Genomic DNA, 11,004 nt, shown 5'->3' on the forward strand with positions numbered 1-11,004 from the left:
GTCCAGGTTTGGACCTGAATGGACCTGTTTTGTGATTTTTTTCGTTTTTTTTTATTTTTTTTAATAAAAAAACTTGTTGGACCTGCATATGGACCTGCGTATGGACCTGTTTTGTGATTTTTAGACCTGTTGCATAATTAAATAATTACATACAAACCAAAATTATTAATCACAAAAGTACAAAACTACATAAAGTCTATAAAAGTATAAAGTCCCAATTCTCAAACACCAAAAATACCAAAAAAAAAACATAAATTCGATATGAAGTACTTTTGGCTATCTGAAACACAGGAAACACTCTCTTATTATCCTTCATGCTGCGCCTATAACACTCTGCCATCTTGGAAGCCCTTTTCTTTTCTCCAGGTTTAAGATCCCGCCTATTCGATATGAAGTACTTTTGTTTCCACTCCATTGTCACGAACAAACTGTTTCCATCCATCTGTAAACACCAATGGCCTTTCATCATATGTACTCGAGAGTCTGATTTTCCATTTGTGTTTACTTGGCGCTATAAGTGTACACCACGGGGAGAGTTTCTCCTTGAAACACTCCATGAACTTCTGAGGAATATTCTGCAAGAAATGTTCACCAAAAAATTCAATCAAGTGAGCTAATATATATTAATAATATAAGTGCAGTTGCTTTCATAACACTCCATGAAGCATACCTGAATACAAATTCCTAGTTAAGCATCATCTTTGAGAATGAATGAATGGTTAATTGTTGTGTTTTAAAGCAGTTTTTAGGAGATCCAAAGACCTTTTTTTTTAAAATGCAAGATCATTAAAAAGTTGATCTTGTTAACATAAATTCCGGAAATTTTCATGACATCGTTAAGAGAAGTAAATAAACCAATTGAAAATATAAGCAAATAACTACGAGTATAGAAAATCATCTTGAATAGACACGGATATAGCACAAAACAAAGTAGGGAGGGTGTCTCTTTTTAAGGATGCTCAGTATTCATTTCAAGACGGTACAAGTTTCATTTGAGTAGGCAAAATTTAAGACAAAACCAACAACCTTAACCTAGGACCTGGGTTTTTCCTTCTTTTCCTTGAACAGAGCTAGAAGAGAGACACCAGCAACCTTGACAACCTTAAATCGGACTCCAGGAATATCTCCCACAGCATGTCCTTTACGACCAAATCCAGCAATCAACACCTCATCCTGCACAAACCACATTTTCTTAGTATGGAAGGAAAAACAGAGCTAGATAATATCAATTTCAAAGTCAAATACAATATAATCAGGTAACAAATATTAGACAAAATTCCACAAACTTCTGCATGATCCACATTTTCAGCATGAATCTACACCCAAACACAACATTAAACTACATACATATAACAGAAGACCTTGACTTCTTTTACCAATCAGGTAAGTTCTTTAGTAAAAGGGAACAGTTTATCGTTCTTTGATAAGAAGTATGAATTAGCATTATCTTAGAACAGCTTTTTCCAGATGATTTGCTCATGAAAGGATAAAAAACCAACAGTGTATGACTGATCTTAATTGCTCAAGCTATATACTCTCCATCGCAATACTGTTATGATAGTCTTAAACCACAAAAATAAAGCTGCACATGTACTGAACAGGAGTGGGTGCAGGAGTACTGACAGAAGAATCAGATAAACCAGCACAGAAAGAGTGCGCACTATCATGTTTTATATGTTTCTGGATAAACTGTTATCAAGAGTTTATGATATGAGTATAAGAAAAGCATTGTTACTAATGTTAAACCTTCAGTAATCAGATGCCAGTATTTCTCCAAAAAATCCACGACAGAATTGACATTATTTCTACAATGGTTAACAAATAACTGGAGTTGTTTAGACTTTAAGAGTTTCTACAAAGGTTAACAAATAATTGGAGTTGTTTAAACTTTAACAAACAACATTATTTCTAACACGGTTAACAAATGACAGTTAACAAACTGCTAGTGTATCACTAAGTTTGTGTCGAAAGGCACAAAATACCAGCAAATTCACAACCAAGCAATTTATGAAACAGTAAGTGCATATATGCTTGCAGACATTAATAGAACGGACTTACATTTTCCTCAATGAAGTTCAAACAACCATCATTGGGCACGAAAGCAGCAATCTTTTTTCCATTCTTAATCAACTGCACACGAGCACACTTTCTGATAGCAGAGTTGGGCATTTTTCTGCAATGATAAGTTTATGCAACAACGCTTATATAATGACTAATAACATAGAATTTATGCATCTGAATGCATAAAATCAACTATTCAATTTGAAGCCATGCCAAAGGTCAATGCAAAGTACTAGATAAACACTAGACTACTAGATGTTTACAATCTAATCACTACTTTCTCTGCTTTTTTGATTTTATTAAACCCTAAAACCCTAAACTTTAAACTAAAAAAAACCAAAAAAATAAACATAAATTCGAAGATAAACCATACTTGTTATCAATTCTAAACATTAAACCCTAAAACCCTAAACTTTAAACTAAAAAAAACCAAAAAAAAAAAACATAAATTCGAAAGAAATTCGAAAATAAACCAAAAAAGAAAAAACATAAATTCGAAAACATTGAAGTAAAAAAAAAGAAATTCAACATGCAAACATCAAATAATCATTATAAGCAATTGAAACATGAATAAACATATAAATTCTAACATTTAATTCATTATTTAGAATACAAAATACCCAAACATAATTAGATAATTTAGATTTACATTAAAAAAAAAAATAACTTACCGGAGAAATGGAAAATCGCGCAGTAGCTGTCTCATGCGGTGGTCGGTGGGCGCCTGGGCTTCGCCTGAGAGAGTGAGGAAGGCAGGAGGTGTCGGCGGTGGGCGTTGCCGCGTTGGGCTGAGACTTGCGTGACTGCGTGAGGGAGAGGGGGAGACAGCCTGTTTGTTAGGGTTAGAATGAAATGAAAGAGAATTCAAGCGTCACTCAAGCTGTCAAGCAGCAGCGTTATTTTAATTTTTGATTTTTTTTTTTTTTTTTTTTTTTTAAAAAAATACAATTTTTCCGGGTTTCAGGTCCGGACCTGAAAACCCCGGGTTTAGACCGGGTCCGGACCGGAACCGGGAACCTTGATTTTTAAGGACCGGGACCGGACCTGAATCAACAGGTCCGGGTCAGGTCCGGTCCGGATCAGGTCGGTTCAGGTCCGGTTTCAGGTCCGGTCCAGTTTTTGTACACCCCTAAGTGGATCTACCCATCCGCCTGGGTGAGAAAGGGGAGGGCCGTCACATGGTGGTTCGGTTCTTGGTGGTTGAGGAACTCTCGGCCTATAACATGATCTTGGGACGACCTACCCTGAACAACTCTAAAGCTGTCATTATCCCCTCTCTTATGCTGCTCAAATTTGAGAAGGATGATGAAACAGTCGGCTCCCTAAGGGGAGATCAGAAGATGGCTCGAGAGTGCTACCTCTCGGATATCAAACCCACTGTGGTGGCTGCTGGCCCAAATGGTGAAAAAACTGACCTTGAACTTATCAAGCAGGCGGCAAGAAAAGAAAGGCTGCCCAATTGGGGGCCGAGAGAAAAGAAAAAAGATAGCAATCACTGGCAGAGGAGCGGTCGGATGAATTCTGCCCTCAGCCGGCTAGTGAGCATACGGATGTCGTGCTGGATGACTCACGTCCTGACCGAACAGTCAGGGTTGGGACGACTGCTCTTGAAATTTTGGGTGAAGATTTTCACCATCTTTTGACGGAATTCAAAGACATCTTTGCATTCGAAGTTCATGAAATACCAGGCATCAGTCCTGACCTGGCGGTACATAAATTGGCTGTGGATCCGAAAAAGAAGCCGGTAAGGCAAAAGAAGCGGAACCATGGTGAAGGAATAAGTCAGGCGGCAACCGCCGAGGTTAAAAAGCTGCTTGATGCAGGGTTCATTCGACAATGTTATTTCCCTGACTGGGTTGCAAATGTGGTACTAGTAAAGAAGCCGAATGGTACCTGGCGAATGTGTGTGGATTACACTGACTTGAACAAAGCGTGTCCCAAGGACAGCTATCCTCTGCCCAAAATCGACAGTCTAGTCAAAAGCCGGCCATGCTTTAATGAGCTTTATGGACGCCTACTCTGGCTTCCATCAGATTCCTCTGTGGAAGAAAGATCAGGAGAAGATGGTCTTCGTCACTGATCAAGGGTTATATTGTTACACGGTCATGCCGTTTGGTTTGAAAAATGCCTCGGCAACCTTCCAAAGAATGATAAACACGGTCTTTTTTAATCAAATTGGGAGGAATGTCGAGTCATACATAGATGATATGATTGTTAAGTCCAAGCTTCAGACAGACCATCTAGCGGACCTCCGAGAAACATTCACCACACTCAGGCGGCACCATGTCATGCTCAATCCCAAGAAATGTGTTTTTGGGGTTGAGTCTGGGAAGTTTCTCGGATTCCTCATCAATCAGAGAGGCATAGAGGCGAACCCTGAGAAAGTGCAGGCGGTCATTGACATGCAGTCGCCTCGCACAGTTCGAGAGGTTCAGAAGTTAACAGGTTGTCTGGCGGCCTTGGGAAGATTTCTCAGCCGGTCAGGCGACAAGTGCCTTTACTTTTTTCAGGCAATAAAGAAGAAGGCAAGGTTTGAATGGGGGCCAGATGCTAAGGCGGCCTTCCAAAAACTAAAAGTTCACTTGCATTCCTTGCCACGGCTGGTCAGTCCCTTGCCCAAAGAAGTGCTTTACATGTATCTGGCAGTATCTGACCATGCTCTAAGTGTCGTCCTCCTTGCTAAAAGAGACGGCTGCCAGCTCCCGGTCTACTTTGTCAGCCACGTGTTGAAAAATGTCGAGTTGAGGTACCCCTTAGTGGAGAAATTCGGTCTTGCTCTCTTCATGGCCGTTAGAAAATTGAAGCCTTACTTCTTGGCACATTCAATCGTCGTGTACACGGATCAACCAATCAAGCGGCCACTGACAACCATGGATTCGTCAGGCCGGATGATCAAATGGGCAATAGAGATTCAGAGCCTCGAGATCACATTCGATCCCAGAAAGGCAGTAAAGGGGCAAGCCTTTGCTGATTTTATTGTAGAGATGACTCGGCCCTCTAATTCTCAAATTCCAGGCCAAGTCTGGAAGGTCTATGTGGACGGGAGCTCCTCCTCAAATGGTTGTGGAGCAGGCGTCATATGTCAGTCGCCAGAGGGCAACAGGTATGAGTATGCTTTACGTTTCAACTTTCAAGCCTCAAACAATGAGGCAGAATATGAAGCTTTACTAGCCGGTATCCGCATGTGCAAGGCGACTGGGGCAAGAAAAATAGACGCCTGCTCTTACTCACAACTGATAGTGAGCCAGTATAATGGCGAGTACGAAGCAACCCATCCGGCCATGATCAAGTATTTGCAGGCGGTACGAAAAGCAGTCGGATCCCTTAAAGAGTTTCATCTGACCCAAGTACCAAGATCTGAAAACAATCAGGCGGATGCTCTCTCAAAATTAGCCTCCTCGGCCTCCTGTGATACTCCAAGAACCGTCTTTTGGGAAGTCATGGAAAAGAGAAGTATTGAAGAAGATCCTACTGGTGTTCTAGATCGAAGTTCTACCTGGATGGGCCCAATCAGAGCATATTTAACAGACGGCACCTTGCCGGATGATCATCACCAGGCGGCCTCACTGAAAAAGCGAGCGTCCAGTTTTGAGATGATAAAGGGGGAACTCCATAAGAGAGGGTACCTTCAACCGTTCTTGAAATGTGTTACCCCAGAAAAAGGACGAGAGGTCTTAGAAGATCTTCACTCTGGTTATTGCGCTTCCCATGTAAGCGGCAGGTCGCTTGCTCAACGAGCAAGGCGGTAGGGTTACTTCTGGCCTACCTTAGAAGTGGACGCAATGGAGATGGTGAAAAAATGTGACAAGTGTCAAAGGTTCGGCAAATTAATTCACCATCCGGCTACTAATCTCACTGCCATCCATAGCCCACTACCGTTTACTAAGTGGGGCATGGATATCCTGGGTCCCTATACGCCTGCTACAGGCGGCAGGAAGTACATACTTGTTGCAGTCAACTACTTTACCAAATGGGTAGAGGTAGAGGCTGTCAAGGGAATCAAGATGAAGGATGTGATTTCATTCATCTGGAAAAATGTCATCACTCGGTTTGGGGTGCCCATGTCTATGGTTTTTTATAATGGTCCCCAATTTGAGACGCCTGTTCTCAAAAATTGGTTGGGAGACCAAGGCATCTCGCACTGCTTTGCATCAGTCGGTCGTCCTCAAGCAAACGGTCAAGTAGAAGCTTTCAACAAAATCATCTCAGACGGCCTCAAGAAGAAGATTGAACGAGCGGGCGACCTATGGGCAGATGAACTACCACATGTTCTTTGGGCCATTAGGACGACTAAAAAAGGGTCGACTGGAGAAACTCCATTCCTCGTAGCTTATGGTGCAGAAGTTGTTCTTCTAATTGAGCACTATGAGCCGACTCTTCGAGTAATGCTGTATGACGAAGAGGCGAACTGGGAGTCCATGCGCCTGGCTTTGGACTCACTTCTAGAAAGAAGGGGCAATGCAGCCCTGCGCCATGAAATTTACCGCCTGAGAATGACAAGGTCATATAACAAAAGAGTGCATAGGCGTCCACTCAAAGTGGGTGACTTTGTGCTAAGAAAGATGGAAGCAGTCGGTAGGGCTAATGAGTCAGACAAGTTAACTCCCAACTGGGAAGGGTCCTACCGAATTTATGAAGAGGTTCGAGACGGTACATACTGCCTGGAAACACCTGACGGCCAACCCTTGCCTCGAACCTGGAATGTAGATAATCTCAAAAAGTATTATTTTTGAATGATGTAAATAGCCGAGAGCTACTAATAAAAGTTTGCTATTTCACTTCATCTATTTTGTACTAATAGGGGCATGCCTACTGGTAAAACAGTCGGCTACTCTCCATACTTTTCAAATACGCATTCAATAGAGAGGGGCATGCCGCCTGTGCCTATACAGCTGGCTACTCTCCCATACGTAGTTCACCAAGAACTACCTAAGGCCTATGGTCGAAATGATCAGACCAGGCGCCCAGGCAACTGATCCAACTTTTAAAAACTAATCCGACCTGTTCCAACATCATAGAAGGCGTCCGGCGGCATCCATTCGGATGAAATTCTTCGCAGAGAGCAGCTCCCTTTTAGGTGGAACATTGTTCTATAAACTAATTACACGGCACCTATACGACTGTCCACAAAGACAACCACGTAGTCGTTTTTGAGACAAGGATAACTCTATCACTGATCCAACGAGTGTTAGCAGTTAACATTCGCGTCGGATAACCGACTGTATTACTTGGGATAAGTACAGTCGGTACCTCTTGAGTTAATAGCCAACTAACATTGGCAAATCAAGGGGTCCAGCCAGCCTCCGCCGCCTGGTACCTCTACTACTCAAACAAAAGTGACGGCGACTAAGTAGCACCAATGTTAACTTATAGTCACTCCCTAAAATTTGGTTTGAAATCTAAAAGGTTTTTTAATAGACCGCCTGTTTCTTAGACAGGAGAATTCAAACCCCTATTCCTACTAGGTTATCGCATCTTGAGTAAATAACCAACAAAATTGGTGAATCAAGGGGACTAGCCGGCCTACGCCGCTTGGTGCCTCTACTACTCAAGCATAAACATGACGATTGAGTAACCTCAAAGATTACCTATAATCACCCTCATACTTAGCTAGGATTCAAAAGGTATGACGAGTCCGCCTGCCTAAAGGCGAACCAGAGCTTTCGTACCTCAACCCTGCTAAGGTGTTTTCTCTTCAAACCAAGCATGTTTGAAAAGTTGGTTCACAGGTCGACTGCTTTTCGGCAAGCAAGGACCAAAGAACTATTTCTATTTTCCTTTCTAACTTGTTTCAAATTAAGCAAACCTAAAGTATTCATCAAAATATGTTGGGGTTCGACTGGATAAATGGCCGACTGATCGCCTAACCTGGAACTAAGACAACCAGTCGTCCAGGGGCATAGGCAGCCCTCGTATTGTACCTGTTCGCAACTTTTGGTCATGCAAAACAGTCGGAATGACATATAAGTGGATATCAAGGATCCTCGACACTTAGCAAAAAATTCGAAAAAAACAAAGCAAAATTCAAAACCTGGATAAGTAAAGACGACCAAAAAGATGGTCGCCGAAATCATATAAACAGCCGGCCATAAAGACCGGCAAAATAGTTAGTACCTCGGCCCCCTGGCCGGGTAAAGAGATACAAGAATAAACGGCACGCAGGCCGAAGAAAAAAGTTGAAAATATTAAAGCTTAAGCATTTGGAGGGGCATCGGTATTCAAGGCCGCCTGATCGACATCAAATGTGGGCGCCTGGTCCTTCGCAGCACCCTTCTTAGTTGATTCGCCTTCAAGGGCCGAATCCTTGTTTACTTCCACCTGCAATGGGTCAATGGCGACCACCACCTCTTCCTCCTCGCTGACCGCCTGCGCCTCATCCGCCACAGCCACTGCCTCCATAATTCTTTGATTGTATTCTTTAGTACAAGCTTTGAACTTCTTCTCCCATGAGGCATAATTGGCTTTTGGGAAGAGGCGGGACCAGGTCATTTTCTGGATTTTGGCCAGGTCCTCCATCATAGACCTAACCAAATCCATCTTCTCAGTTTCGGCCTTGGCTGTCAGCTCCTTGGTGAGGGCCGCCTCCTAGACCTTCAGCTGTCCTTTGAGATTATCTATTGATTTCAGTAAAGACTCATTAAGGTGCGCAGTATGCTTGAGTGGCTCCAGCTGCTCTCGGAGGGTCTGGATGGTGGCCTATAGCTCCGTATTTTTCTTCTTGGCCGCCTCCAACTCAGTACGGACCGCCGAAGTGGCCTGCGCCTGATAATAAAGAATATCAGTTGTCAAAATTTCATTTTGGGCAATTTGAAACATTGTCTTGTCATAGTCAGAGGCGGTCATGGCTTTAACAGCCTTTACCTCTTTGTTCTTCGCACTAATTGGTTTGCGAAGGCCGTTTACTCGGAGCAGGGACTATAAAATAAAATAAGCGTCAGATACTTAGAACAAAAAGCAGGCGTCCCGATAAACAATGACAAATACAAAGCGTATCTCAGAAAGGAGACCCATTATACCATCAAGGTCCAGGGTACCGACTCCCCGGACCGCGTCCCTCTCCTCAAGAAGGACAACACTCACCATGGACTTGGCCATTTCGACCAAGTCCGGTCCCTGATGACCGCCTGTATCAAAAGGTGAAGCATCAGCAAGATGAAGTAAAGTGAAGAAATGAATCGGCAAACCAGGAAGCCGGATTGTACCTCTTGGGGGTCGGCTAGGGACTTGAGTAGTTTTACCCCCAGATTGGGGGGTGACCGGCTGCTTGTCAGCCGCCTGTTTCCTGGTCGAACCAGGCGTACTCCCACCTGTTAGTTTCCGAACCTTTGAGTTCGGTTGATGGGAGGAGGAGGGTTTAGAAGCGCCCAACTGCAAAAACAATGGGTGACTAATGTTAATAAACACAAATTAGAAGAAGATGAGGCTTGAAGGGTCCAAACTCACTTGGGGCGACTCCTTTGAAGAAGGTTCGGTGGAGGGCTTTGGACTGCCCATTACTGCGGCTCTTAGCATGGCAGCCGCCTTCCTGGAAGCAGTTATACTGTCCATAGCTTCCGCTGAAAAAATACAACCAAGAGTTAGAAAAGTTAAAGAGCAGATAAAACCACATCTACTTAAAAAAGAACAAGGTGCCGGCTACCTCTCGAGACCCGACTACTCAGGCCACAGGCGGCTAGGAAGTATTCATCATATAGCCACCTGAATTTGGGGATACAGTGTAAAGGCACCTGCTCCCGTTCCCCGCTAGCAGGGTTGAGTTGTGTTTTCACCTTGAAGAGCCCTCGGTCCAGGATCTCTTCCCTCGCTTTGCGAGGAACAAGCGGCATGGCAGCACCGCCTGCAAGGAGGGACGGATTCCTATTCCATCTGTTGTACCGCTTGTTTAACAGAGAATCAGAGGTTTGGATAAGATAGAAGGTGTTCCTCCAGTCCTTCCACTTATTTTCTTTCCCTCTTGTCATCAAAAAGCCCTTGTGGCTTGACAGTTGGTACCAGCCGGTACCGCTTGCTTTGGGGGTCTGACTCAAGTAGTTCATATGGGTGAACGCCTCAAAATTTGGCTCCACCCCGTGCATTTCACATCTGGCCACATAGATAAGGATGTTAAACCAAGAGTTAGGGGCTAGCTGCCATAACCCCACCTCGTACCCATCGAGGATTTTCTGAACAGCCGGATGCAAGGGAAATCGAAGCCCCGCCTTAATGGCTGCCTCATAGCAACCAAAGCAGGCGTCCCCATAACTGATCGTCTCAGGCCAGACAACCGCATCCTCAACATCCGGCACGAATAAATCAAAATCTGGACCCATCACAGGTCCGATAAAAAGGAGTCCAATTTTTCTTTCATGGCCTTGATGCGGCCCTTTGGGACTTGGCAGAAGTAAGTAGTGTTCAACTCCCTGTTAGAGGCGGATGGTTCTGACCATTCGTCTCCCTTTTCAACCGCATGAGAAAGTCTTGACTCGTGTAGTCGGGAGTGCCTCTCCTCTGAATTCAGGGAGTGATGGCTTGAGGAACTGGAGCTGGACTCACTATCAGAAGAGTCCGACTCCTCGTCTCTCTTAGAGGGGACCGACCCCTCTCCTTCTGTAGTGGTCAACTGTCGATTGGCTAAGTCAACTGTAAAATGGGTAGGGAACACCTTGGCTCCCTCCTTTGAGCTCCCAGCGACAGAGCCGCTTTGGTTGATTTCAGCATCAGGCGCCTGGTCAGATGTCTCGCTGACCGGCACATAAAAGGAGGAGCCATCAGAGTTGGTGATCCTGGCTGTTCTGTTAGTTCGAGCCATCGTGTTCTGCACAGACACAGAGACAGTCGGGCTATGTATAAAGGGCAAAGTTTGGTCCGAAAAGGGGCAGGCGACACTCCTAGTCCTAGATTCAGCCGTCCCCGGTGACCGACTGATTACTACCCTAGATTGTGCCGGGTGCTTTCGAGGTACCA

General features: G+C 44.1%; 1 protein-coding gene across 1 annotated transcript; it reads right to left on the minus strand.

The window, feature by feature from the left end:
• Positions 1-924: 924 nt before the first annotated feature.
• LOC110738409 (40S ribosomal protein S23-2) lies at positions 925-2,508 on the minus strand. Its single transcript, XM_021918799.1, has 2 exons — positions 2,059-2,508; positions 925-1,173 (listed from the first exon to the last, which is right to left on the minus strand). Exons 1-2 carry the CDS (start codon positions 2,167-2,169, stop codon positions 1,033-1,035), a joined length of 252 nt encoding a protein of 83 aa, XP_021774491.1. The 5' UTR covers positions 2,170-2,508; the 3' UTR covers positions 925-1,032.
• Positions 2,509-11,004: the final 8,496 nt, after the last annotated feature.

Source organism: Chenopodium quinoa, unplaced genomic scaffold, assembly GCF_001683475.1.
Source record: "Chenopodium quinoa cultivar QQ74 unplaced genomic scaffold, ASM168347v1, whole genome shotgun sequence".
NCBI classification, from domain to species: Eukaryota; Viridiplantae; Streptophyta; class Magnoliopsida; order Caryophyllales; family Amaranthaceae; genus Chenopodium; species Chenopodium quinoa.